The 28,000-nt window shown below is 59.9% G+C and overlaps 1 protein-coding gene across 9 annotated transcripts; it reads left to right on the top strand.

Annotated features, from left to right (window-relative positions):
* Positions 1 to 226: 226 nt before the first annotated feature.
* Positions 227 to 23,820, top strand: NPHP4 (nephrocystin 4). Of its 9 annotated transcripts, none has more exons than XM_072884011.1 (29): positions 227 to 360; positions 1,103 to 1,292; positions 1,882 to 2,013; positions 4,471 to 4,643; positions 4,961 to 5,025; positions 5,303 to 5,458; positions 6,402 to 6,538; positions 7,078 to 7,244; positions 7,331 to 7,457; positions 9,557 to 9,739; positions 10,503 to 10,632; positions 12,981 to 13,027; positions 13,757 to 13,968; positions 14,041 to 14,232; positions 14,865 to 15,052; positions 15,676 to 15,836; positions 16,272 to 16,452; positions 17,596 to 17,760; positions 17,974 to 18,176; positions 18,253 to 18,479; positions 18,583 to 18,772; positions 18,927 to 19,010; positions 19,102 to 19,258; positions 19,563 to 19,648; positions 20,586 to 20,671; positions 21,106 to 21,277; positions 21,846 to 22,025; positions 22,862 to 23,005; positions 23,229 to 23,820. In XM_072884011.1, the coding sequence occupies exons 2-29, from the start codon at positions 1,158 to 1,160 to the stop codon at positions 23,367 to 23,369; spliced, it is 4,221 nt and encodes a 1,406-aa protein (XP_072740112.1). In that variant the 5' UTR covers positions 227 to 360; positions 1,103 to 1,157; the 3' UTR covers positions 23,370 to 23,820. The 9 variants fall into 9 exon arrangements, 8 of the variants coding, with proteins under 8 accessions (XP_072740112.1, XP_072740113.1, XP_072740111.1 ...); XM_072884012.1 differs by lacking the exon at positions 227 to 360 and adding an exon at positions 373 to 497 and having other exon boundaries at positions 17,632 to 17,760; XM_072884010.1 differs by lacking the exon at positions 227 to 360 and adding an exon at positions 373 to 497.
* Positions 23,821 to 28,000: the final 4,180 nt, after the last annotated feature.

Genomic DNA, 28,000 nt, shown 5'->3' with positions numbered 1-28,000 from the left:
AGCATGCAAATGATGCGGGCTCCGCTCCGTCCCCATTGGCCGCGGCGCCGGGCGGGCCCAGCGGCGAGGCCCCGCCCCCCGCGGTGCGGCACCATCGCCCTAGTAACCCGATGCCGAGCCGGGCGCGCCCACCCGCGCGGGGGGGGACGGCCTCTACCGCCGCCGCTTCCGCCGCCGCCGCCGCCGCGCTCCGCACCGCTCCGGGATCGCCCCGCCGCCGCCGCCGCGCTCCGCACCGCTCCGGGATCGCCCCGCCGCCGCCCCCCTCCGCTGCCCGCCGGCGAGGGGGCGCGGGAGCGCGGGCTGCGGGGCGGCGAGCGGCGGCGGCGGCGCGTCCGTCCCCCCCCGGCCCGGCGCGAGGTTGGTCGGGCCCGAGAAGATGGCGTAGGGGCGCGGTGGATGCGCGGGGAGGCCCGGTCCTGCGGGCGGTGCGGGCAGCGGCACCGGCACCTATCGCCGCGCTGTACGGGCACCGGCACCTATCGCCGCGCGTAGCTGTGCGTATGGGCGCCTGTGGGCCGCGCTGTCCGCCACGTGGGCCCGCGCGTGCTGCGCAGCACGCGTGTCCGCGGCTTCCCCCCGCGGCGTGGACGACCCCGGGCGGGTGTAGGGGCGGGCGGGCCTGGCGTGGGCAGGGCGGGCGAGGGCGGGCCTGGCCTCCCCTGGCCTCCCCTGGCCTCCCCTGGCCTCCCCTGCACCTGTGGCGCTGAACGCGCGTGCAGGTGCACGCGGGCGTGCGGGCCGCTGTGCGTGTGGGGGGCCGCGTGTCTGTGGGCACAGGCGTGCGTGGGTCTCTATGTATACGCGCACATGTGTCTGTGGGTCTCTACGCATACGTGCACATACGTATATGGGCCTCTGTGAGCACACGTGCGCGTATGCATAGGGCCTTGTCGTATGGGGGAGCGGAGGCCGGTGGGGCCGGCGCACCGTCCCCTCGGGTGGGCTGGGTGGGACGCCCTGCTGAGCTGCCCGCTCCCACAGGAAGGCCGGCGCGTCCCCGTGCGGGTGCCACAGGGCCCGGGAGCCCGTTCGAAGGCGTCCCCGTCGGGTCGCCCGTGTGCACGGCTCCCGCAGCGTGCGCTCCCCTCCTGTCTTCCAGCCCAGCGCTTGCCGTAGCCGACGCCGGGAGGGAGAGGCGACCCTCGGGGGGCGAGATGAGCGAGTGGGAGGGGGTGTTTCTGCAGCACCTCGCCCTTCCTCCGCACTGCCAGCGCAGACGGGCTCGCCCGCCGGGCTCCACGGCTTTCCGCTGCGTCCTGAAGGGCCTGGAAGGGGCTGCCCTCGCCCAGGTAGGGGGTCTTGGCTCCGCGGGGGAGAGCCCAGCGGCGTTTTCTTGCTGAGCCCTTGGTTTCTGCCCGCCGCCGATCCGCGGTGCCACCGGGACTTGCTGTGTTTGTGGGCCAGAGCCCATAAAGGTGGAGGTTTTCAAAATAAGTTACTTGTTTTGGGGGGAACTAACTGTAAAGCGCCCGGAAACGCAAATCAGAGCCGTGTCTCAATCCCGTGTGTTTTTACCCGCAAATCTGAGTTAGCGTTTAATTATTTTTTATTTTAATTTTTGTTAATTTTTTATTTAGATAAGCATTTTAAAATTAAAACCCCTGGGTAGCACTTTAAAAGCCTGCTACCCATTTATTATGTGCTTAATATCCAGTTTTCCCACTTCTGCTTTGCTTGTTCAACCTCTGGCTTTCAGAAGGGTTCTCCAAATGCGCGAAGCTGTACGCGGCCGCGTGCCCGCTTTGGGCATCAATTAGAAAACGGGAATTATTTGTCCTCTCTTACTGAAGTGTGGTTTCTGCAGTTTGGGGCCACCGGGTTGGCGTGTCCCCGAGCGGGCCTGAGCGCCGGTGCCTCCCGTCCTGTCGTGCCTTGCAGGGAGCCGAGTACCAGCTGCGCCTCTCCCTTTTCGACGCCACCTACCACCACTTCTTCGGGAGGACGTGGAGGAGCGGCTGGCGAGCTGCCCGCGCCGCCCCGCCGCACCCGGCCAGGGCGGCTTTCAACGAGGTAGGGTGCCGGGGGGCTGCGGGCGGGCAGGGGAGCGTCCGTGCCGGCTGGGTCTGGGGAAAACGCCGGCAGCCCCCCGGGAAGGGGTGGCGAGAGGTGTGTGGGGGGCAGCGATCCTGCGGGGAGGCGGCTGGAGCTGCAGGAGCCAAGTCCGAGGAGGGAGGTTTTTAATGCACGAAGGGAAAGGCAGTCGTTGCTAGACTTCAGCCAGGAGTCGCTCTCCTTTGATGCTGGTTTACTCCCTCACGCTGGTGGAAGGGGAGCTCGGAGAGCTCTAGGAGCCCGCCACAGCACGCTGTAGCCGTGAGCCTTTTCAAGCAGCAAGTCCTAAGCATGCACGGGCTCTGGCCCGTGGTCCGTCTGTCCGCTGCTGAGCCCTGTCTGCGACGGTTCTTCCTGCACGCAGGCAGACAGCAGCAGCAAACCCTTGTCCCTTCCGGCGCCTCCCGATCCTTTACCCGGGGTGCACCCCTGACGCTGCCCAATTATTAAGCTTTTAGGCAAGGTTTATTGCAATGGGGAAAGCGGGGTCTTGGGTTACCCGCGGGGCTGGGCGATGGCGTGGGAGCAGCGGCGTGCCGCCATGTGCCGCCTGCTGTCTTCAGAGCTGGCGGCAGAGAGCAGTGTTTGTTCACAAGTGGGAAGGGAGGGAAGGAGCAGCCGCCCGCCGTCCGGCACAGCGCTTTTCTCTCCTTACCTGGGAACTAAACACTCCCAGAGCCATGCTTCCAGCCGCTGCGATACCCGCAAACCCTTACTGGGGAGATCCTGCTGCCCGTAGCGTGGATGAGAGCCGAGGTGTCACGTTTTCCAATTACACTTTTGTTTCCACCTCCTCCAGCGCTCTGTGCCGCGGATGAAGTGCGGCACTGATCAGAGCCCTGCTCCTTCATTTATTTAAATCGGTATTTAAGCAGAATCTGAGGGGTGTTGATGCGTGCATTTCTTCCACGAGGGTTTTAATCACTGGCTGACCCCTGCTATTTTGAAGAGGGACAGAGAAAAAACTATGGCAGAGTGTGCTGTGGCGAGAAAAACATGGCACTGCTCCCCACCTCACCAGATGCCGGGTGGAGCTGCCTTTCCGAGCACCATCCCTACGTCCGCAGGCTTCCTGGGTGTTTGGCGTGCGGTTGGGAGCAGCCGGCAGGAGCTTCGGGGCGTTGGGGACTGCATCTCGCAGCCTCTCGGCAGTCGCTGAATGGCACTGCCCGTCCCCTGCAGCATGCCCTGCGTGCCCACGGTGCAGCCACAACGCTCGGGGTCTTGCGAAGGCGGCGGGGCAGAGGAGAGGTGGCCTGCGGGCGTGATGCCACCAGCCGCTGTTGAGGAGCACTGGGATCTTTTAACTTTGTGATATTCAGCAGTTTAGTGTTGCAAAGAGTTCAGGTACAGATGCAATCGATTTGTGAAAGGTGAGGGAAGGAGGAAAGGCACTGCTCCTCGTGCAGGAGAAGCTGCTGGCTGCTGGAGAGCCGCCTCGTGGGACCTGGCAGCGTGCAGGGGCATTGCATCCTCTGCCTGCACAGGCCCCGTGCCGAGCTGCTGCCTGCATGTGCTGCCTGCATGTGCTGCCTGCATGTGCTGCCTGCATGTGCTGCCTGCATGTGCTGCCTGCATGTGCTGCCTGCACGCTTGCCAGCCTCACCAGAGGAGGACGGCTTGTGGGCAGGGGACGTGTGGCGGTCAAGGTGACCCCCACGCTGCATCGTCCTCACAGGGTCTAGGGGAGAGGAACGAGCTGTCGCAGTGTTGTTAGCATTCACAGAGGGAACAGCAAGCCTGGTTTTACAAGGGATCCGCTTTAAGGGCTCTCTCTGTCTTTGCAAGGCGAGGCATCGGTCTGCAGCCAGCGGTCATTATTTCAATGTTTTGCAATAAAAGATAATAGAATAACGATTTATTTCTCTGGGTTGGTGTGGTAATGTCTCTCTCTGTTATCACTTCCTGACAACCTGTGATTACAGTAAACGTTTTCCCTGGAACACCGCAGTAATGAGTTTTTAATAGAAAGATTAACCTAGCTTTAAATCCTGTCCTGTGGAGGTGACCTGTGTCCCGTCCCCTCCTGCCCTCACGGCCGGGCCACCCCCGTCTCCCCTCCCCACGGCAGCAGGGTTTCCAGCTCCTTTGGCTCTCGCAGTGCGGGGCTTGCTATAATGCTGTAGGTCAGGGGCGCGTCGAAGCCCCGCTCTTACGGGGTCTGCAGCCTGCGAGTTACTCTGGAAAACAGGTGTTAGTGACAAAAAAAAGAAGAAAAAAAAAAAAAAAGCTAATGAAGTTTGAGATTTAAGGAGGCTGAGATTTCCGAGTGGTGCCAGAGGTCCTTTGCCACGAGCCGCTGTCTGGAAGTTTTAATGGACGTTCTGGTTGCACCGCTGGCTGTCCAAATGCAACAGGTATGGCGCTGCCACCGCCACCTCTGAAATACCCCTTCTCTCTCCCTTCCTGTCCCAGGCCGTTTACTTCCACACCTCCTTGAACCACCCCGGCATCGCTGCTGTCGTGGAAGTGGTGGTGACGGCTGGGAAAGGGGACGGGGGCGCTCGGCATCTCTCCTGTGGCTTTGGACTCATCCCCCTCTTCGGCAGCGGGTCGGAGGCGACGGACCCGGCCACTGAGGACAGAGCGTAGGTCCCCCCACCGCTGCGTGATGGGGCATGCCGGGAACTGGGGTGGCAACGTGCACTGCTGCTTTGGGGGGAGCAAGTGTGGTCCTGGGGCTGCAGAAACAGAGCCAGCATTTAGAAACCTGGAATTTGTCGCTGCTAGGGAAGCAGCGATGGGTTTGTAAGTGATGCCCGTCCTTTCCCTAAAGGATAGGATTTTTACTGCGGGTACAGAGTAGGAAGGTGGTTTCTTATTGTTGAGCAGAGGCATTGTGGAATATGAGGATGTGCTTCAGGGTGGATTTACTGACCGCTGCGCGTGTGCTTTTTGCTTTCAGACTGAAGCTGTACCACGGGACGCCGCGCGCCTTACTGCACCCACGCTTCCAGGACCCCATGGAAAGTAAGCAGCAGCAAGACGTTGCGCCTCACTCCTTTCTTGGAAGCCTCTCCTATCCAAAGGAGTATCGTGTGTGACCGGTCGATGCCATACATGGGCCGTGCCCTGGTAGTGCTAAGCGGACGTGCCTTGCTGCCGGCAGGGAAAAGCCTGGCCGGGCAGACCCAGGTTTTCCTTTGCTCCCAACATGTGCGTTCGTGGATAATGATTTATTCAACAGTGGCGCTGCAAAGCTGTCTCCCCCAGTTTTGGTCATTTTGGGACGTTTTCTCTTCCTCAGAGAACAAGTACCTGACGGTGATGGAGAAGAGCCACCTGCAGTACACCCTGAAGCCCCACCAGCCCCTGGAGACGATATTTCACCTTCTTCCCGAAAACCTTCTGATGTCTGGGCTGCAGACTGTTCCCGGCTTGCTGCCGGGGCGCGGAGACACGAGTAAGGACTCCTTCCCTTTCTCTGCTGCCTGCACTGCTCCTGCTGAAGGCAGCAGGTCCCTGGGGAGGCTGCGGGCAGGGCGCTGGCACGGGGTTTCTGGCAGCACCGACGGGTTCTCTGCAGCGCTGCCCCTTGGCAAGAGCATCTCCCCTGCACGGGCTGGCGGAGCTGCAGCCCTTGCATTCATAGCTCAGCCTGAAAGAGGTCAAAACGGCTTCAGTCTGTTCCCTGTCCCTTAATTGCTTCGCTCCTGGGAAGCTGCTAGGGATGAGTGATGGTTGGTTTAATTACGGTCGTTTGGTGGAGTCTTAGAAGCCCTTGCAGCTTGTTTAAAGTCCTCCTCCTCCGTGGTGGGGCTCAGGATTGCTGGGGGTCTGGCAGGTTCGGGGGGATGAGCTCTTGCACGCTCAGCCCTCGATAATCTTTCCCTGTGGGTAGCAGCCTTGCCGTTTGAGCTGCTGCGATTAAAATTATGTGATCCGAAGATTCAAAAGTACTCTCAGTTCTGCAGCTGAATTATTCCTCAGCTTGCTGCCTGGAAACCCCTACCGCTAACCCTTTTGGGGGTGGTAACTGGTACTGTTAAAGCTGAGCGATGTCTCCAAAGCAGCCAAGTCGCCGGTGCTGCTGAGACCACTGCTCGAAAGCCGAAGAGGGGAGAGCCAGTGTCCTGCACCGCAGGGCACCTCAGCGCTACAGTGGCGGTGGCTTTATTAAGTCAACAGATTGCATCCATTGACGCCGAAGGTGTTGGGTATTTCTGGGTCTCTCCCGGGCGTAAAGACGTGTGTGTGTGTGCCGGGGAAGGTGGGGATCCCACGCGTGACCACGACCTCTCCCCGGTGCTGCTTTCGGCTCAGGTCTGGCAGCAGGTGTCCCTGCGGTCCCGGTGACGTCCCCCCTGGCAGTGGCCTGACCTGTGGCCACCACTTTGTCTTTTCAGGTGACTGCTTGCAGAAACCCCGGCTGATGAAGCCGGTCACCTGCTATCTGGAGAGGCTGTCCGTCCGGCTGTACCCTTCCCTGGAGGAATTTGAGGAAGAACTGCTGGACTTACTGAACAGCGATCGCTTACTTAAGGTAGTGCTGATGCAGTTAGGGCAGGGGAAAGGACAGTGCGTGAGCAGTAATGCCGGCGCTTCGTTTTTGGGCAGAGCGGAAAGGTTCAGATAAATGATGCTCGTGTATTTGTTTCACTTGGAGTCTCTGATTTTTTTTTTGCCGTCCAGGCCTTCTGCTTTACTGCTGGATTAGCGCACAGGTGCTCCGTGTTGGGTTTGTTTTGAACATCCAGGCACTAATAAGCAGAATTTGGGTTTGCTCTGCTATGGAAGATGCAAAGATAAGATGCAGTGCTCATCGTAGTATGTCCCTTTAGGAACAGCAGCACTTGGTGTGCAGTTAGGACTGCTGGCCGAGTCCTTTATTTGCCAGATTTGCACCAACTCTGCCATAAAGATGAAAGATTTTAATATCCGTCAGCTGCTGGGGGGTGGGTCCCGGTTTTTTGAGTTTCTGAGGGATTGCCGGAATTTTCCTGGCTGTGGGCGGCACAGGGAAGGATGCTGAGCCACCCCGTGCCGCCTCGCTGCCCGAGCTGGAAAACTTGCCTGTTGCAGGCTAACGCTGCGCCGGACGGCGATGGGGTGGCAGTTCGGGAGCGGCGGCTGCACGTTGGCGTCCACAACGGCCTGCGCTTCATCCAGGCGCCGCAGGTGGCTGTGCTGGTGCCAGAGGCAGAGGCGACGCGGGGTGGCTGCCCGGGGGTGCCGGGCTCTGGAGCCAGGTAAGGGGGAGACCCTCCGGCACCGCCGGTGCCGCTTTCCTCCTGCCTCGGGCGCTGCCCACGGCCGCTTCCCTGTCCCGGTGCAGGGGTGCGGGTCAAGCCCTGGTCCTGAGGAGCCGCATCCACCTGAGCGAAATGGTCCCTCACCCGGCGTTTGGGGTCTGCTTCCAGCTGGAGTACGTCTTCTGCGCCTCGGGGAGAGCCGCTGGGAAGGTAGGGCTGAGTGTGCGTGCACCTCGTCTCCGTCCCTGATTAAAGAGTGGAGATCTGCCGCTGGGGCAGCGAGCCCTGCTGAGTAACTGTGTCCTCTGCCCCTGTGCCGCTGTCCTGCACCCCCGAGACGCAACGGCACCTCATCGCGCACCGCGCTGCCTAACGAATGGCCCCGCAAAGTGTCCGGGTGCTTTCCGCAGCGCTGTGCGAAATATCCTGCAAATGGGCTTAATGAATAATTTTAATTACATGTGGTCACGTTTCTCCGCTGTGTATATGTATATGGAGAAATGCAGCCTGTAGCAGTCCCGTGGTGTTCTGGCAAGCTAATTTGGAAGATTTCAGCTTTTTTTTAAATTTTAAAAAAGGCTTTTCTTTAGAATTTAGCATTTATGCCGAAAAGAAGTTAACCTCTTCTGCTCTTTTTTTTTTTTTCCTGAATGCTGAGGTCTTTCTGGGAGCTTCAGCCTGATGTTCTCCGGGCCCTAAAGCCAGGAGAAGTCTCTGTATTGACTGCAGAGACCACGCCTGCTAATGCCTACTTACCCATCATTTCCATGTATTTCAGTTTAACCCTTCTGCAGGTTAAACCCAGCTTAGCGAGCCGTTCGGTCATCCCCTCCAGAGGCCCTGTGCTATTGGAGCCGTTAGCTCGTAGTGTGGCTTAATTGATGGCCACGGGTTCGTTAGGAGGCCCTAATTGTCCTGCTAAGATGCTCATTGAAAATGCAGCAAGTGTCCTCTCTTGTTAGAGCTGTCCAGAGCAAAACTGGGGGGAAAATGAGTATTTATAAAGTGGGACATGCGTGCCAGGCCAGAGGGATTTGTATTGAGAGGGGGAGGAGAAGCTGAGCCTTGCTGTTGGAAATTATGTGTTGGGTTCAACTCCTTTAAAAAGCTGAAACCCAAGGACCCGCGGAGATTAGGGGCACCAGATGCAGATCTTTGTTTGGCTGTGCTGCGTGCTGGAGCGCTGGCCGGGGCTGCGGTGGAGCCGGTTCCCGCGGCGCAGCCCTTGGGCAGCGTGGTTAATCCCAAAGCCTCTTGCCGAGCTGATCGCCTTGTCCTCTGTGCCATAATTAGCAGGCTATGAGGGTGATTGTGGGCGCTGGTAGAGACCTCTCGGTTTGCTTCTGTGCCTCTCCTTCGGTTTAAGGGGAAGCTGTGGACGCACCCGGGTAAGTGGAAGCCTTTACGCCGCCTTTCCCGTCTGCCAGGGATGGGGGGTCCAACATACGTCCCTCAGTGCAGCTTGAGCGAGGGGGTTGCAGCCCTTCGGCTGGGTGCTGGTGTCTTTGTCTCAGCTACGTGTGCTAAATACATACAAGGGATGAAAACCCTGTTATTTTTGAAAGGCGTTATATCGTGCTTTTATATTGAATCAGCACTATATTTTGCTGATCCATAATCTAGAGGCGTAGTCCCTTGCGTAACTTGGTGAAGGGATGAAGTACGATTACCTGGAGCGCGGGTGCTTGATGTGCTGCGACTGCAGCCTGCAGGAAGGGGAATAATGTCAGCGGTGGGCTGGGTAATGGGGGCAAGTGCAAGAAAACCAGAGAGTACCCGTGTGGGAAGGGTGGTACGGGGTTTAGAGGGAGAAAGTGGGATTCGTACCTGTCTGCAGCTGTGGCCGTGAGCTTGTGGTCAGCCTTGAGGAGGTGAAATCGCGTAGGAAGGCGCTGGTTCTGCCTGCGGCACTGCTGGCAGAGGGAAGAGAAGCAAACCTCAAAACTGTGCAGGCTGGCTCAGTGCTCTTTCACTGAGAGGCTGCGCGATCCCGGGTCCGCTCCGTGGGACCGACGTATCCGTCTCCACCGAGAAGTGTTCCTGGTGCTCCTCAGAGCCTGCAAAGGGATGGGAGCAGAAAGGTGCGGTCGGTGGGGGGGAAAAATGGGTGCAAAAAGAGAAATAAGGTGCTGGAAAGTGGAACGTCTCCAGAGCGGGTTGAAGGGGAGCGGTTTCTGCGACGCCAGAGCTGGGTGCAGGAAGGTGGTGGGAGATCGGAGCCCGTGTCTGCCTGGCAGCGCCTGCTCCCCCGTCCCGGCGGCAAGGTGGGGGTGCCCGGCACTCACCGTGCTCCCCCCTGCTCCCCCCAGGCCCTGCCCGGCAGCACCCACGGCGAGGCAGCCGACATGCGCTCGGTGCGCTGGGCCGTCTGGAGCCCTGTCCTGGGCACCAGCGAGGCGGACGTGGTCCTGCCCCTGCGCGGCGGTGCCCGCCGAGGCCCCTGCCAGGCCTTGGTCTACCGGACCCCACCGAGCAGCAGGAGCTCCCGCCAGGTAAGGGCTTGCTTCTGCACCGCAAATACATGGGCGCGTGGCTGGTGCTCGGGCAGCCTTGCCGTTAGAGAGGCTCTTTGCCGAAACCTTTGTAAGGGCCCGGGCGATGGAGAAGCTCTCTGCAAATCTGCGAGTGAATGAAGAGGCGTGGGAAGAGGAGGGTGACAGCCCCCACGCCCTGCCAACGTGCATCTACCCTGATAGATAGCGCAGTCGGTGTCCAGCGCTGCCTGGCTTTAGTGACTGCAAACGTGCAGGCTGAGCTGTCACGGCGTTGGTCAACACAGTTATTTATCGCGATACTTCTTGGAGGCACTGTGACCTGAGCCGGTTTATTCCGAGTGATGCGCACGCAAAAGATAAAGACCTCACTCCCAAGTGTTTGTCAGCAAAAGGAGGTTTGGGCTGGGGCGAAGGAGTCACAGGGTGGCGGCCAAAATACAGCCGTGGTGCTAAGCTGCACGGGTTGCTCTGTGCCATGGGCAAGGATGGATGGATGGACAGACGGATGGACGCGTGGGTGTCTGCAGAACTTGCTCTGTAAAGTCTTATACGGGGTGGCGGTGGGTGGATTTGGCAGGGGTGTGTGTCTCTGCAAGGACAGCGGTATTTGATCAGCTTATTAAAGTACAACCCCTTGCTAGCTCTGCCTCCAGCTTGCTCCTCCGTTTCTCCGGCTGCAGGGCAGGGGAATCGTCCCTCAGATGTATGAGGGAGGCTGCGTGTAGCACGCTGCCTGAAAGTGTTCCATTTCCAATTTCAGGGGAAGCACGTGGAGTCTGGGACTGTCCAATTCCATGTTTCTACTGATTCGGAAGAACATCTTGTAACTGCAGCAGAGATCCTACGTAAAGACAGGGACGAGTCGGAGAAGCCTCCTACGCCATCGCTGAGTGAGTGTTTTCCAGATCGCTGACATTTAAAATATAGAGTGTGGCACTGGTGTCTGCTCAGGAAGAAAAAACACGACTTTGCTGAGTTTCAGTGAGCTAGTTTATGAATTACCAGAGTGAACCAAGTTTCCATCAAGTTGAATTCAGCTCTCACTTTTTAACTTGCAAAATTGCCCTGTGGTAGTAGCGCTGAGCCACGTGCAAAATGCCCAGGGATTTCCAGCACGGCACCAGCCCGCTCCTCTTTTGGGTCACTTTGACGGTGTTTGGGCTCCCGTGCTCGACACCCAGAACAGCTGGAAGGGTGCAGCAGCTGCACCGGCAGCGCATTGCGTGCATTGCTCGCATTGCTCCCCGCCAGTGCTGCTGCTTGTCTCTCTGGATGCTGGATCCGTCCAGACATCGAGGACAGGAAGGATGTCAATTATAGGCCGAGGAAGAAGAATAACGATCTCGTTGCGCTGCCGCTGAAGGAGCGTGACAGCAGCGTGCGTTCGATCGGCGTGCACGGGCTGTGCCAGCGCCTAGCCGGGGAAAACCAGGCTGCGTACGCGTGTGTGCGCGTACGCATCTCTCTCTATAGTGCAGGGGTGCCAGGTGGTCGGGGTTTCAGCACCCGTCTGCTGTGTGTTGGAGGCGGAAAGAAAACTGCTGCTGGCTCGGGTTTGGGCGCGGAGTTGAGTCAATGCCCTGGGCTCCTGGAAATCCTCTCCGGCTTGTTTCTGTCTGCTCCCCCCTTTCGTGATCGGTGGGAAACAAACTCCCCTTTCCCCCCCAGCGTCGCTCCTGCTGCGGTTCCCGTGCAGGTCTCGGTGCGACGCTCCAGGTACCTAACAGGGTTTAAGTATGTCTTACCAGCTCAGCCGGCTCCTCTGGTGAGCCGGCAGCTGCCAGCCCGCGGTCGGGGCGATGCCCGGCGCGGTGGGTGCAGCGTGGGCACTGCTCCCGCGCCGGCTCCGGCGCTGCCGTGCTTTCCACGAGATGGCAGTGGCACCATGGCTTTGCCGTGGCAAGTCCCGGCTTTCTGCCGGCGGGTTTGCTGGTGTAAGGGGCTTTAAAGCAGAGCTCTTCACGGGCGAAACGAGAGGTCTGGCGGTGTTGGGGGTGCGCCGGGTTAGGGTCTCTGCGACGCGGCTGCGTCGCTGCTGGTACCTTCCTGGCTTCCCTGGACGCTTTTCAGCTGGCGGTGGCCAGGGCGTTGAGGGACTTGCGGTGTGGGGGAGGGAGAGGCAAGCGTGCACCGATGGTGAGCTTGCGGCCCGGCGCTGGGCTGGTGCGCTCCGGCTTGGGGGAGCGTGCTGGAGCGTGGGCAGGGTGCCCGGCGAGGGGGGATGCCCTGGCAGGGCGATTTTGGGGGGAGGGCTGCCTGGTGTTTGCCTGGCTCCGGCGGGCTGGCGGAGCTGGGGAGAGCTCGGGAAGCACCGTGGTGGTCCCAGAGCCGTGCCGCCAGGTGAGTGGCCATGCACGAGAGCCAGCCCATGCCCCAAGCTGCTGAAAAGAGCATTTTTTTAACTTTTTGTAGTGCTCTGTTGGAAAACGTGCTGCTCTCTGGCCCTTTTCACCAGGGGAAGCTTAGCACATCTTCTGTCGGCTCAGCTGCCGGTGGTGCTGATGGTTCTGTCCATCGTCTCTTTACCAAGGGCCAAAGCCATCCTAACTGAGAGAAAACAGCATTTTATGTGAGGATGTAAGGGAGTCGGGGTGCTTTCCTTTGTACAGCAGTCAGTGTGAAATAGCTGGAATGGTGGCGAAAGCAAAATAAGGTCTCAGCGTCACGTGGATGCAGAGATAGAACATCTGTGCCCCTGGTCCGCTCCGAAGGACCCGCGGCTCTGCAGCACAGCGAGCTCAGCTGTGCCGGCGCGCGAGCCAAGCAGCCAAATATAAACACGATAAAGCTCGTACCGTTTCGGGGCACGAATGCATGAACAGATGAAGGGAGTGACAAGAAATAACGGAGGAGCGACGAAAACCTTAAGTATCCTAAAACTTTCACGTCTCATTAAGCATCCCACTTAGGCAGCGCTGCATGGCCGTAGGGAACCGCGGCACTGTCTGGGGATGGAGGAGCTGCCTTTTACGGCAGAGTTAGCCTAATTCCTGGCAAAATAACGGATGGATCTGGAGACGTGCTACATTCTGCCCCCCCCAGGCAACAGTCTTATTGGAAAAATAAGTCAAATAAGTGGTTGAGAGATGGTAAGGCACCTCGATAAGCTGGTCCCACCCCCAAAAAGTAAACGGGCAGGTGGGAGGGTGGAGGGGGCTTGCTGGTGGAGGGCACAGCCGTGGTGGTGGGGCCGGGGGTGACGGCTCCGCTAGAGCATCTCTCCCGTCCCTCTCCGCAGATCCACCGGCCCCACTGCGAATGGCGGCCTCCCCACGGGGACCGGCGGTAAGTGCCGCGAGCGCCAGCAGACGTGGGTGGTGGGCAGCGGTGTTCCCGGGGCACGGCCCACGCGCCGAGGACGGAGGACGCGCTCCTGGTCCCATCCGTTTTTCCTGGCAGCCGCAGCCAAGAGGCGATGAGCGTCCTGCTCAAATCCACCTCCGCCGGGGCAGCAAAACATCCTGCCTATAACATGCTGGGCAAAATTCCCTGAGCTCTTTTCACACCCCAAATGTATTTTTAAGGACAGTTCTGGTTTTTGACAGCCCAGATTTGCTGGGTACTATTGTCCCCGGTATGTGCTGACAGTGACGCACAGTTTCTTTGTGCGGAGCTACTGGGATTTAAGGAGAGCTATGAATACCGAGATCCCTCTTTATGCTTTTTTATATCTTGATGCAGGGATCAATGCACACAAATATTTTTGATGAAATGAAATGCTTCATAAGACCGCATTAAGCGGTTTGATCTTCTTGATGCATTTTCTCATCCCTCCCCTTGCCAGGGAAAATGCAGCAGCTAAATAAGAAACAGAGGTGCGAACCCTCGAGCAGCTGAGCTGTGCCGCTTCTCGGCGGAGCAGCGGTGCCGGAGCACGCGGCATCGGAGCTGCCTTAGCGAGGAGGGGCTGCTGGCCCGCCTCGCCGTGGGGGTTCCCGCAGGGCGGGCTGCCTCGGGGGTGCTGCTCCTCCGCCGCGGGGCTGCGGGCGCTCACGCTTGCCACTCTCCCACCAGCTGTCGGTGTCCCAGCTGTCGGCCCCGCCGCGGCGCGGGGGCCAGCCCCCGGCGCGGCGTGGCCGTGGCTCTCGGCAGGAGGGGGGGATTGCTCACCTGGAGGCCGACCTCGGCTCACCCGACCCGGAGCCCTGCGCCGACGACCAGCTGCGGGCGCTGCCCTTCACCCCGCTGCAGGTGCCCATCGCCGCCGTGGGGCTGCAGGCAGGCAGGTGATGCTCGGCCGCCCTTCCGCGGGGTCTCCGCAGCCACTTGCGCGTGGCTCACCCCCATTTCTCCGTCAGTTCCCGCACGCTGCTCTCCCGTGCCTCCCTGGCGCGCCTGCACGCCGCTGGCTTCCCGGAGATCCTGGACCACAACCAGGAGCCAGTGGGAATCTCGGAGCTGGTGGACCCGGCGAGTTTCAGCCTGCGGCTGGAGGAAGCCGACCCTCTGCAAGGCAACGAAATAATCCTGCAGTTCCTGGCTTTTGGCAGGTGGGATGGCAGCCCTTCGCGGTGCCTTCTGCGGGCAGATCCCAGGGGCCTTCTGGGGGAGAGTCCTTTCCCAAAATCCCCCCCATCCCGCTTCCCTGCTTGAGCGGGAGCAGTCCTTGCAAAGGTGCCGCTTCCTCCAGCGCCTGCCGTGGAGGCAAATCCCCAGAGGGTTTTACGATGATGCTCTTGTCCTTTCCGGGCACTCTTAAATCATGTTCCCATTTCTTTATTGTATCCATTAGCCACAATGTGAGGTAAAAGCTAGTTAATGCAGGGTTTCCTCCATAAATGCATATGGAGTTGAGAAAGTTGGCACCTGTGGGGGTGGCTTTGGCTGGATAAGGCCCCACTTGTGTTTTTTCCGTGGATGGCAGTGTGCTGCGCAAAGGTAAAATGCTGCCTTTGCTGGGCTCCTCCGCCGCAGCATATGGTGGGAGACAGCTGGAATTATGAAGCTTTTTGGAAAGCCAAGGCAAACCATATGCCCGCTGTCTTCAGAGGAGTCGAAATACTTGTGATGCTGCCGATCTTCTCTTGTTCCGCATCTCACCGCGTGCCAAACGCACGAGGAGCTCGTGATGGGGGGCAGCGCCGTGCCACAGGCTAAGCCAACCCCCTCTCTCTCCCTCAAGGGATGCCCGGGACGGTGCGGAGGGGACGTGGCCGAGGACCGTCTTTCTCACCTTCCAGTTCTACCGTTTCCCACCGGTCACCACACCACGGCTGCAGCTGGTCAGCATGGACGGGGGGCTGGTGGCTGGGCCAGCTGCACCGGCGCAGCTGCTTGTCCGGGTGAACAAGGACGGGACCCTCAGCACCGGTAAGCTCCGGTTTTAGCATCCTCGTGCGGCTGCTCCTCCTTGTCAGTCAGATTTGGGCTTGCCTCTGGGCTGAGGAACAGGCTGGGTCTGCTTTAATAGCAAACCTCGGCTAGTTTGAGTGGCACACCATGAAAAACGTTCAAAATGTCCAACACTTGAAGTAAAACACTGGTAAGTGTTGGTGGCGCGATTTGCACGTCGAGGCTGCTGGCTCCCGCTGCGGCTAAGCACCTTTGAAAAGAAAGGCAATATGTGAGAGCACAGCGCCCGGAGTGAGCGGCTCTGATCCTCCTAGATGAATATTTTCTTTGTTTCTTTCTGCGTATTATTAAATTCTGGTCCCAAGGGACACCAAGCACTTGCGGCTGATGAAACTCCTTCTCCACGTGGAGCTGTTAATGGAAGTGAGAGGGGGGGTCCGTACAGGCAGAGTGTTTCTGTGGGAGCGTGCCGATCCCGGGGGACCTCGGACCTTACTAATTGACCAAGGGGTTCATTACGTGGAGGAGGGTGGGTGTGCGAGCAGGCAGGCTTCTCCGGAGCAGAAGAGCGTCCCCGTCCCGGCTGACGTGCCGCTGCCGGCAGAAGCTCCGTTTCCGTGACAATGCTGCGTGTCTCGCAGGACCACCGGGCTTGCAGCTGAAGTACATGGTGGACCCCGCTTTCCTGCGCCCTGGGGAGCAGCGCTGGTTTCTGCGGTACCTGGCTGAGCACAGCCTCCAGATTGACGTCTGGGATGGAGACTCCCTGCTCCTCGTTGGGTCCGCTGCCGTTAAACTGGAGGTATTGGTTAAACTGGAGGTATCAGTTAAATTGAAGGTCTTTCCCCTTAAGCCCTCAGGACTGCTGATGATGAAGGAGACCCCCTGCTTAGCCTGCAGGAGTGTTAAGGAAGAGCCTGACTTTACCTTTGGTCCGGTGTTGAGATGCTGTTGCATTACGCTCGCGTTTTTAGTAATTGAGTTGCTGTCAGCCCCTCTGTGTAACCGAGACTGATGTCAGCCTGACAAGCCCCTAATCGTGGGATTTGTCGTCTTCTCCTCAAAAGTGATGGCAAGACGTTAACTTTCTTCCACTTCCCCGGAACTCCTGCGCTATTCTAGGGCTAAACCCCCCAGACCTAGGGCATCCAGAGACATCCTTACCCAGACCGCTTAACCCCCAGACCGGACTCCCCGGTAACTCGTTACCCCTCGCCTGTCCTTGCCTTGTCCCCAGCCCCTGCTGCGCCAGGGCCGGGCGGCCGTCAGGACCCACCACGAGCTGGAGGTGGCCACGACCGAGTACGAGCCGGACGTGACGGTGATGGGCCGGGAGGCGCTGCGGCACGGCGCCTTGCGGCCCCTCGGCATCTGCGTGGCAGTGAGAGGCCGCCTCTACCTCTGTCTGGCCAACGTCGGTAAGAGCCCGCTGCTCACGTGGCCCGTGAAAGCTCATGAAAGGCTTGGGTGCCAGCGCCGGCACCCCACGGCACGCACCCCTCGCCGGGTGCCAGTCGGAGCCCCCGTCCCGGTGCCGGCCGCTCAGCTCCGGGCAACGCTGGGCCGCGGGCATGGGCGTGCGGCTCCTGGTGGTGCTTGCGGTCCCTTCCGCCTGCTTGGCTGCCAATGCTGGTGCAAAGCGGCTGGGCGGCTGGCAGCGCAGCGTCAGCGCCGTGCGGTTAGGTGCTAGCAAACAGCACGGGGCTGCGGGAGAAATGCACGGCACACACAGGGCTGCACCCGAAAGAAAACCGCGCTTGTAAGCACGTTATTCTTCCCAGAACCTGCTGGCTGCTCTTATTTTATATATTTAATTTCCCATCCTATAAATGTGCAGTGACTCCAGGTTTTAAAATCTTATCTTCAGAAGAAAGATTAGCTCCATTATAAGATATCATAAATCATCGTTTCCGTACTTTGCCTGCAAAGGGATGATAAGCTCCTGGGAAGGAGAATCTGAGATTCACAACCCAGGGAGAGGTTTAACTCACACCCCGCAAAAGAAGAGAGGGAGAGAGGAAGCAGAGACGCTGCACCAGGACAACAGTCACCCTTTGATTTTTTTTTTTTTTTTTTTTTTTTCTCCTGTCCTCTTTTTAAAAATTTCAAAATAATGTTAAAAACAGTATTGAAAAGCTTGGTGCCCCTGCCCGGAGGATGGGGATGGGATTTGTAGGCTGGGTAGATACCCGGTGGGTTTAGAGCCTCGTCCAGCTCCGCTTGGCATAACCTTTGTGGGAGCGGGGATGGCAGCAGGAGCGGGGAGACGCGGCGGTGCGTGGCTGTGCCGGTGCCCAGGGATGGAGAACACAGAAATGAAAACTGGAGCTGGTGAGGGGCTCAGTGGTGACTCGCTCGGGATGGTGCCATGCTTTTGATGCCGCTCCATCTCTGGGCCGATGGCTGTATGGTGGTAACAGCAATAGGCTCTGGAGGGAGCACCACAGGGCTTGCAGAGCATCGCTAGCAACCAGATATTTCCTCCTGCTTTTTAAAATTATCTGGAAAGAGCTGCAGTAAGGATATAAATTTGCAGTACAACTTATAATGGTGAAAAACAGATGGTTTCCTCTCACCCCCGTCTCCGCTCGTGGCAGGCCACCCGTGCGAGGAGAGCCCAGGGCAGCCGCCATCCCTGCCGCCGTCCCGCTCCCGCCTCGTGCCCGCACCGGACGGCACCAGCAGCATCCCGGGTGGCAGCTGGTTCCCCCTGAAAGCTGCCGGCGGTGAGTCCTGCTGGGCTGGGGCTCGGCCCGTCCCCCCACGCAGGTTCGGGTCGGCAGGGTCTCTGCCGCCGCGGTGCTGGTGCTTTGCCCCCAGCTGCGGGGTGGCTGCCCCCTCCGGCGCTCCCCTTCCCGGCCCCGCAGCATCGTGGGGGGCCCTCGGGGCTGCGCTAATTGGGGGTCTCTCGTCAGTGCCGCGATGCTCTCTCCCTGCAGGTGGGCGGGTGTCGCGGGCACGGAGGCTGGCGGAGGTGGACGGCGAGCTGGCGGCCGCGCTGCGCAGCCGCCGGCCAGAGGCGAGGCTGGCCCCCCCGGCTGCCCCCAGCGAGGCCGTGGCCGCCCGCCGGCGCAAGCTGCGGCGCATGGCGCTGGTGCGGCAGCAGGAGGATGCCGGCGGCGGGAGGACGCCCCAGCTCTCGGTGAGGAGAGGGGTGCTGGGGGCCAGGGATGCCGCGGTGGCTCTGGGCTTATGGTCTCCTCCCTCCCTCCCGGCAGGGCTGGCAGGAGCAGCGCGCCCGGCACGTGCGGGACCTGCAGATCATCGACGCCTACCGGGAGCACATCAAGGGCGAGAGCATCTCCCGGATGCTCAGCCAGGCCATCACCGCCACCCACACCGTGCGTGCCGTGCTGGGGACGGCCGAGTTCTTCGAGTTTGCCCTGAAGAACCCCTATGGTGTCCAGCACACCGTGACCATCGAGGTTGACCACCCCGAGCTCAGGTGGGGGCTGAAGCGGGGTCTCCCCCGTGTGCGTGGGGAGATGCCAGCGTGGCGCTGGCCCCTGACCGGTCCTCACCAGCACCTCTGCCGCTCGCTCCCCCAGCGTCATACTGGACCCGAGGGAGTGGCGTCACTTCAAGGAGCTGACCGAGAGCGTTACGCCGGTGGAGGAGGAGATGTTCCACCTCCGTGATGACCTCAGGCCTCAGGTCTACCTGCGCCCCAACGAGACCGTCCGCATCCCCTTCAAATACCAGACCTTCTCTGCAGACCCCGCGGTCGTCACGGCGCAGGTAGGCGCAGGCCCCTGTTTTGAGCTGTTCGCGCTAGGAAGGGTTTCCCTCGGCTGTGTTTGCCTCCGCAGGGCAGGGTGCTACCGCCGCGGGGGAGCACCGTGCAGCCGTAGCCGTGCCGCGTCCTGAGGCAACCCGCTCTTGCACCCCGCAGGGGCCGGCAGGGCTGGGCACCGGTACTGGTGCGGCCACCCGCTCCCTGGGGAAGAGCGGGGCTGGGCGGACAAAGCACATCCAGGTGAGGGAGCTGGGCGAAAACACGGCCGTGTGGGAGGAGAAGCATCGCTCTTCCCAAACTCCATGCCTCTCCCGCCGGCCCCCCGGGACAGGTCTCCTTCCAGGTGAGCGGGGGGAAGCCCATCGCCTTCCTGCGGGTGAAGGTGGAGCCGCAGCCCCACGTGGTGGACCAGACCTTCCGCTTCTACCACCCGGAGCTCACCTTCCTGAAGAAGAGCATTCGGCTGCCCCCCTGGCACACCCTCCCCGGTGAGCCCGCGGCGTGCCCGGCCTCTTCCTCGGTAGTCGGTGTCTGTGGTTCGTGGGGGCCTTCCTGGAGGCGCGGGTGGCATCCAGAGAGCTCGTCTCCGCTTCCTCGCGCTTTCGCGGCCTTGGGCTCCCTGCTCGCTTTTCATCCGCTTGCCTGCATTGGTTTTATATTTAATTCCCTGCACCAGTACGCCTGTGTAGTTTGCTGGTAGCCCGGCGTAAGGCACTTGGGTCTGCGGCTGCGTGGGGTGCAGGGTAGCAAGCACAAACAGAAAACGCTGAATACGGTTTCTCTCCTCCACAGGTGCGCCGGTGGGGATGCCGGGGGGGGAGCCCGAGATGTTTGTTCGCTGCAGCGACCCTGACATCATTTGCGAAACCAAAAATATGGTACCGGTTACGCTTCGGCATCGGTCTGTCCTTTGTGTCCTTCTGCTGTGGGTTGTTTTTGTTGGCAGAGAAACACCTCGCACCCACGGAGCATCCCCATTTATCAGCCCGTGGCAGTGGAACGCTGGCAGTGATGAAGCTGGAATTGCCCTTTATTCCCAATTAAAAGGAGCCGCGTTGTTTCTGCCGTTGCAGCTGAGTGCTGCGCCTTATCGCATCGTGCAGCAGCCTGTAGTCGCTTGTTCTTTTGAGCAAATACCAGATGATTAAAATGCTGGGGAAACGCAGCCTTTTGTCGGGCGTGGGACAGACCTTCCCCGCTGCTTGGGGTACCCGCAGCCGCTGGAGGTGTGCGGCGGGGGGACGGCGCGTCCTCTGAACGCACGACAGAGCATCTCTCCGCCGGGCGATACCGGCGGGGAGGGCTGTGCCAGGCTGAGGGGCTCTTTGGGCCAAGCATAGCCGCCGCTCTGTGTCCCTCCCCGAGCACAGCCCTTGCGTTGCAGTGCCCAGCAAAGGTCTCCTGGGCTTGCTTTGCAGCTGGGGGAGGTAGAAAGGAAAAATAAACTTGCACGCATACGTGCAGATGGCGATGAAGGGTAGTTGCTAATTGCCATTGCAGAAACGCGTTAGTATGGTAATTGGATTACGGCTTGTCAGAAAACTTGGGGAAAATTTGCCAAAATTTGATTACAGTTGCAGACCTGGAATGCGATAGTCATTTGTATCCTCTTTTGTAATTAAAAATACTGGAAGAGCTCAGCCAAGCTGTATAATAACTTAATAACATAGTTTAACTAGATGCTCAAAGCATCTGCTTTCGTAAGTGGGTTGGTGGCGGGTTTTTCCGTTAATGGGAAGGAAACCCTGGAGTCCTCATTAGCTGGTTTGATCTCGAGGTTAACTGTTGGAACGATGCTCTGATTTCTGCGTGCAGGGGCCTGGGGAGCCGCAGGACATCTTCTTAAAGGTAGCCGGAGGACCAAGCCCACAGATCAAAAAGTTCTTTGTTGCTATTTATACGTAAGTAGCAGGACCCCAAAGAGTGAGAAGCACTAACGCCGCGCGTGTGGCAGGGCAGGAGGGAACCTCGTGCCACCCTTTCCTTGCTCACGGCTTCCTGAGCCCGGCCGGCTTCACTGAGCAGCAGAAAGCTGGGCAGGAGGCTTCCCAAAATGTTTGCAGCTTAGGGTTTTACATCGTTCTCTTTTCCTCTAAATAATCCCTGGCCAGAGCGTCTCCGGTGTGCGAGCTAATGCCTCCTGAGCCAGCCGGGCTAGCTCTGCGCCAGCCGATGCTGTGACATGAGCTTTAGGAACGGGGGAGACTGAAATTGAGGTCCTTAGAAGGTTTCCCAGAGCTCAGGCTCCCGCTTTGGGCTCCCCGCTTGCCGTTCGGCCGCTCGCTCTGAGCCCGCAGTGCCGTCGGCCAGCCCTGTCCGTCTGTCTCTACCGCAGGGACGCCTGGCTGGCGGCGCCCGTCCAGATCTGGCAGTTCTACCTGCACTCGCTGCAGCGCCTGGACGTCGGCTGCACGGCTGGGCAGCTCACCCGCCTCTCCCTGCTGCTGCGGGGCACCCCGGCCCCGCGGAGGGTGCGGGCATTCTCCTCCCACCCCCAGGAGCTGGAGGTAACCCCCCACGGGTGGGCTCGGGGCCGGCGAGGTCCTTTGTGGCTGTGGCAAGCGGGGGGCTGGCCTGGAGCGGCCCCGTGAAATCCCCTCCAGAAAGGGAAAGGCAGCCCACTCGGAATTATGAACAATTTACTGCCGTAAAGTGTTTGCGATAACTATCTTTTGATTAGAGCTGTCATGTGTAGGATCATTGGCATGAAACCCCAGAGGGCGAATTATCTGCGTTAATGAGACCATCTGAAGACTAACAATTTCTTTAGAATTCGTTCGGCCGTAATTGCGAATGTGAATAATAAAAGGCACAAAAACTCCATCGCTGTCCCGGGCGAAGCCTGTGCGGGGGGTAGTCCCCGGGCTGGGGATGAGCTGGCTCTCCCCGAGCGGCTCTCACCCTTCTGACACGAAGCCAGTCCCGGTGTCTTCACGTAGGTGGGATTCAGTAGTGCTGACATCGGTGCACAGGTTTTTAAGAGCAATCGGGTCTAGTTTACGCTCCAAGCTGGACGTCGCGGAGCTGCGAAAGGCCGCCGCAGGTGGCTGCAGCTCCCGGTGCTGGTTTCCGCAGATGGATCCGGACGGCGCCTTCCTCCTCCCTGCCAACGGCGTCCAGGACCTGTACATCGGCGTGAGGCCTCGGCGGGCTGGCAGCAGGTTCATCTACCTCAACCTGGTGGACGTGGAGTCCCACCAGCTGGTGTCCTCCTGGCTGCTCTGCCTGTCCTGCAGGCAGCCCCTCATCTCCAAGGTACGGCGACTCTCGCGCCGGAAAAACGCGGTGACGGCGCTGGACTGGCGGTCGCGGTCCGGCTAATAACCCGGGGCTGTCTCCTGCTTCTTCCTCTCTTTACATCTGTGGGTTTTTTGGCACTTGCCACCCTGAGCGCACATTTGGCCCTCCGGTGCTCAAATAATCTCGCTGAAGACCGCAGTTAAAATGTCTTTCAGGCTGTTTTGAAGGCAGTCCCACGCTGAGGAGTGCCAACTCTGAAGTATCCCTGGTTGTGAAATTAAAGCTACAGCATGCTGCTTCCTATTAGCACTGTGCTGGCGGAGGCCTTGCCTCAAAGATAGAAAATTAGATTTGCTGGCTAATGTGTTCCTTTTAAAAACACTTTCCCAAAACCCTCGGTACTGGGCAAAGTTCAGATTGGCGTTTAAACCGATGCCCCAGCGTCCTGCCCAGTGCCAGCCTGCCTGACGGTGCCGCGGGGCGTTATCTGAGCAAGTGCCACGGCTCTCCCTGTGGATGTCCGTTAATTAGCTGGAGAATGAGCTGGCCGGTCCCAGTTGCTCTTTGTCATCGGGGCTTGTAATTACTTCTGCGAACGCGTCGGTGCCGGCAGCAGCGCGGGGAGGATGCTTTTGCTCGAAGGTGGTTCCTTTGTACCTGCTGGTAGAGATCAAATGCAAGGTGCAGAGGGGGAGAGGGGGGGACGTAAGGCGACGTGCCCCCGAAACGCCCCCCGCGGTGTGTCGGTGCAGGGGCGATGCTCCGTAGTCGGTCTGGGGGAGCGCCCGCTGTTCCCTCTGACCCCTCCGCGGTCTGTGCCGCCTCTGCCACGGCTTGTGCTCGACCCGCAGACGTTCGAGATCTCGCTGCCCGCGGCAGGCGGGAGAGGCTGCAACAAGCGCATCACCTACACCAACCCCTACCCCTCGCCCAGGCTGTACTTCTTGTGCACCAACCGGCCTGACCTCCTGCAGTTCAAGGAGGACTCCTTCGAGGTACGACCCCCTGCCGCCGGGCCCCCCTTGCCAGACCCCCGCCCTCATCGGGCTGGACCACGCGATGCGCGGAGCGATGCCCTGTGGGTTCGGGGCACGGCGCGATGCTCGGCAGATGCAGGGCGTGCTGCCGCGGGAGGGCCGCGCTAGCCTGGGAAGGGTGGGCGTGTCGCGGGGTCTGGGCCGGGCCCTGCCGCCTCTCCCCCCACCCGTTCTCCCGCAGGTCGCCGGTGGGGAGGTGTACACCATCGGCTTGCGCTTCGCCCCGAGCCAGTCTGCGGGTGAGGAGGAGATCCTGATCCACATCAACGACCACGAGGACAAGAACGAGGAAACCTTCTGTGTGAAGGTCCTCTACCAGTGAGGCTGCCCGCCTGCCGCGGCAAAGTGGCTGGTCCAGCTGCCGCGGCTCCCCCGGCAGCACCGCCTCGGGGATGCCTGTGTCTCTGCGACGGGGGCTTGTGAGCCTGGTCGCCTCGTAGTCACCTCACCGAGTCAGGAGGTCTTGCTGTCCGCCGGGATCCCCGGGCATTGCCATGAGTGCCGGTGGTGCCACGCGGCTCCATCTGCACAGATCGGGGAGAGCGAATGTATTTGCTACGGCGCGTCTCGACCGCAGGATGTCTTTATTTTTGTTAAGCGTTACTATATTTTAGGCGTGTTGGAATCTTTTTTTAACTTAAAAAAGTTTGCAGATCTGATTCTGCAGAATATTTTTGAAGTATTTTATATTCTACAGTGAGTTTTGCACACACTGAAGCGGTTTTCTGGGATTTTTGATACTTTTTACTCATCCTAGATCAATTAAACTTGCTGCACAGAACTGGCAGAGTGCGGCAGCATTTTATTCTGTGGGAGGTGGAAACCCTGGGCGTCCCCGTCGTGCGGAGGCAAGTGCCAGGCTGGCCCTGTCACCGCCGTGGTGCCATCAGTCCCACGGTGGGGAGCACTGGGGGTCCCCTGTGTCACCCCCCATTCCCTGGAGCATCCCAGGGGTCGGGGCAGGGACCGCGGAGGGGAATGACAGGAAAATAAGGTGCGGGCTGACCCCTCCGGGGCTGCAGGATGGTGGCCCCGTCCCAGCGCGTTGTAATCTTGTTTGTTGGGTACTGAAAGGCTCCCCCTGTTCCTCCCCAGTTCATAGCGCATCGGTCGCTGTTCGCTCACGCCGTGGTGCGTTGGGTTCGCTGGGTGGAGGGGGAAAACCCAGAGAGAAAAGGGGTGAGGCAAAAGGCAGCTGAGGCAGGCAAATGGGGGTGGGGGGGTGTGTGTGTGTCTTGTGGGGGCGGCTGGGGGTCCCTGCCCCTCGCCGTGCCCCTCTGCTGCCGTGGCCGGGCGGGGGCCAGAGCCCCCGCCACCACTTGTGAGCACCGCGTCGCTTCTCTTTACGGGGTCGGAGGCAGATGAATTAGTAGCCTCGATGGAGTCGTGTGCCAAGTGCCTCTGCCTCCCTAGGACTGATCGGAAATGACAGCTAATATTTTAAAAATTATTATACTGTCTGCAGCACAGAGAGGCCCCTAAGTTGGGTTATTAAAGTAGATTAGCTGAATAATTTTCATTACATTTTCATACAACGATATTTCTTGAGGCTTATGAATGAGCTGGTGCCGTACCCTCAGCCGCGGCAGAGGACGCAGCTCCGGGGATGCGTCGAGCGCCAGGCGGTCACAGCCACGGGTACGTGATGTGCCAGCGGCAGGGGACGCCGACGCAGGGACTCGAGCTGAGCTGCTGTTAAATGCCACCGGCCACTGCAGCGCACGGCTCTCCTCGCCGATGCACGTGAGACGTGCCCGGCCGTGGGCAGCCCGGTGGGCACCGGCGGGCGGGCGGGGTGACGCCTGCTCCCCCGAAGCGCCCAGCCGTGCCCTGGCTTCCACCTGAAATCTGCAAAGCCAGCGAGGCCGTTGAAGAGAAGTTGAAGACGACTTTCCCGGTAGGAGCTGGGGCTGTCTCATGTCCTGGCTTCCTTTGCGGTGCTGCCCGCGGCCCAGAGGAAGGGCTGGTAAATAAAGGCTCCGACAGCACTGGGTTAAGAAACCGGAGCGAGAGTTTGTCACCTCTTAGTGGCATAAGGGTACGTGGGAAAACACACCACAGAGCCCCGTGTCCCCAGTGTGACGAAGCTGGTCTGAGCTGTCTCCTGGCCAGCCGAGATTAATGCTAATGGCTTTGTAGCGGATGATGAAGGTGTAATGAGGTGGCTGGATTATTTACACACGCGTCCGTATTTAGCCGCAGAGTTTAAGGGGAGTGTGGGAAACTGGGAGCCGGGTGGCAGCTTGGGCGTTCCCTTCTCCCCGGCACTTGCAGGGAGGCAGAGCAGGTGAGCGCCCAGCTCCCTTCTCCGGCCCAGAATTCCTCTCCTATGGCACGCACAGTCCCATAAATCTTTGTAGGGCTTTAATATGCCCTGCTGGCGCTCGTTAGTTTGTGTTCACTACATTAGCTTTAATTAAAAACAATTTCCTTTCTTTGAACGTAAGCAAACCACGGCGGTTGATCCGAGCGGGTTGGTTGGTGAGGTGCAGCGGGGGCTGCAGAGGGGCAGCGCCGCGGGCAGGGGGCTCGGGGGGCGAGACCCCGTCCTGCCGGAGAGCAAAGAGGTGCGAGGCATGCAGCGAGGGGCTGTGGCCGTGCACGGGGCTGCTTGGCGTTAAAACCCCGGCCTTTGGCAACGCTGCGGCTGCTGCTGCTCGAGCATGGGGCAAGCGCAGGAGCAGCGTCTGCTGCCCGGCTCTGCCAGGCAGGGGCTGGGATGGAGCCGCTTCTTGGGTTCACGCTTGTTAATGAAGTCGTCCCCGCTAATGACAATAAACTTGTAGCACCGCGTGCCTAGCATGCAACTTGTTGTTCTCTTCCCATTTCATTCATGTCAGGAAGAAGATTGGATTCCAGTAATGATATGATTAATTCACTGTAAAAATCTCAGCTCGCATCTCATCACTGAAGCGCACAGGCAAGAAAAGATTGGGAAGCACTTTCTATGGTTTCAGTAACTCTTGGGCCTGCTCTGCCCTCTCGGAGCAGGCAGGACCTCATGGGGACCTGAGCATCGCTGACGCTCTGCCCCGGGCAGCATCAAGTCTCTGAAATCTGCCTCTTGCCTCCACGGGCTCCCGCGGGTGCTCGCCTCCCGGCAGGTCTCTGGAGAGGAGCGTGCGCACCCGCGGGTCAGCGAGTCCCATATCACGGCAGCTGCTAAAGGGGAGTAACGGCAGCCTGGGTCCCGTCCCAGCAGGAGGACGAAGCCGCTGGAGCCAGCGGGAGCAGGGCGAGGGCTGCACGCCAGCCTGGAGGCAGGCAGCGAGACGGTGGTGCTGGGCCGGCTGATGGGCGCCGCGGCTGGTGGTCCCGGCTGGGTCCCCGAGGCGGTGCAGCCTGCGGGGGACGGATCCTCAGAGCGACCTGGTGCGGGGCTGCCTCTCCCTGCTGCTGCTCCTCTGCAGCTCTGCTGCCGGTCTCGAGGTCTTGGGGCCCCGGCGTTTCCCGAGGAATGGAGATCGAACGCTCCGCAGCGGCTCTTAATGGAGCTCATTTGGTGGGGCTCAGGTGCGGGCTGCTGAGTCGCCTGGAGGTGAAGGCAGGAATGCTCCGCATCTCTGCCCGGTGCTTCAGCAGCCTTTGAAGGCTTTCCATGACCCGCTTTGATTCTGCCTCTGCTTTGCATTTCCAGGCACCTGTGTCCCAGTGGGGTTTGTAGCCGTTGCTTGGAGGCATCCGGCACGGCGCTGGCTGCCCTGGCACCGCAGGACGCGGGCTCCCCTCGCCTTGGAGCGATGCTGGGAGCCTGGAGGGATGCCAGCGTGTGCCCTGCCACGCTGCTGCTCCGGCACCTTTCCCCCCTCTCCCCGGCTGTGGATGTGCTGCAGGGAGGTGACCGGGGCGGCCGTGCTGGGATGGCTCCCACCAGGCTCCTGCTCCCGCCGCCTCCACGGGCTGCTCTCTGTGAGCTTTGCCAACCGGTGCTGGCATTTCCCATCCTGAGCGGGGTGGATGGAAAAACCCATCAAAATGCGTTTGCTTACCCAGACAGGAGCTGTCGTCGGTGCGCTGCAGCGGCAGCTGAACTTTACTGATCCTCAGAACAAACAGCCTTTCCGGGGCTGTGTTTGGAACCAACAGCGTGGGTCCCGGGGAGGCAGGAGCAGGCAGAAAGCCCTGCCCGATGCGTGCGCACGGCTGCCCGTGCTGCCTTCCCACGGGAGCTGCCCTGGCTTGCCGGCACGGCCAAGTCCCCAGCCATTGGCACTGGAGGTCACTCCAGGTTTTCAGAGGCGAGGGGCGGGTGGGAAGCATTGCAAGAACAGCAGAGGAGGAGTAAGAAGAGCAGCTAAGTCTGCCCCCAGCTCCCGGCTGGACGCCTGGCCCAGCCCTACCCACGCCTGAGGCAGGGAGGGCTGCTAAAAAAAAATGGCAAGTACAAATGAGAAAATAGATTAAAGAAAAAGAAAAAAGGGAGGTGGGTGCAAAAGCTCCTGCACCAGCAAAACGCCCTTTCAGCCTGGGAAAGGGGCTCCTGTGATGCCCGGGCTGCAGCAGGGTACTCCTTGAGCCCCAACTTTGAAACCTGCCTTATTTCTCCCACTGTGAGGAAAAAAGTGTGACTGCCTGAGAAACCCCTAATTAAACAAAGGCTCACTATGATATTTGCTGGGAGCTTGCCAGCCTTGTAATGCGACATTACCAGTTATCTTTATTAGCTGAAATGAGTATTTAGAGTCTCTGCCAAATTGAAAGCTGATAGACTCGTTGGAAAGCGGCAGCAGCATCAAGCAAACGCCTCTGCAACCTGCCGATGAGGCCTGGCCGCGGCGGGGGGCGGCCGCGTCGCCATCGGCGGTGGGAGGGGGCCGGGAAGATGCCCCGGGGCCAGCCCCCGCCAGCGTGGCATGGCACCTTCTCACGGCAGACGTGACGTCCCGCTGATGGAGCTGCGCATCGCCGTTCGGCTGGCGTTGGCCAAGCGGCGGGGCGCCTTCTCTTCCACGG

The sequence above is a fragment of the Ciconia boyciana genome, chromosome 19 (genome assembly GCF_034638445.1).
Source record: "Ciconia boyciana chromosome 19, ASM3463844v1, whole genome shotgun sequence".
NCBI lineage: Eukaryota > Metazoa > Chordata > Aves > Ciconiiformes > Ciconiidae > Ciconia > Ciconia boyciana.
This window is presented reverse-complemented; position numbering and strand designations above follow the sequence as displayed.

What these genes read in the sequence shown, in the direction of transcription:
- NPHP4 (XM_072884011.1), top strand. Translation starts at nt 1,158, where the DNA reads ATGAGCGAGTGGGAGGGGGTGTTTCTGCAGCACCTCGCCCTTCCTCCG. An exon ending in CCGGCCACTGAGGACAGAGC is followed by an intron (nt 4,644 to 4,960) that starts GTAGGTCCCCCC and finishes TTTTGCTTTCAG; the next exon opens with ACTGAAGCTGTACCACGGGA. An exon ending in GGCAGCCCCTCATCTCCAAG is followed by an intron (nt 22,026 to 22,861) that starts GTACGGCGACTC and finishes CTCGACCCGCAG; the next exon opens with ACGTTCGAGATCTCGCTGCC.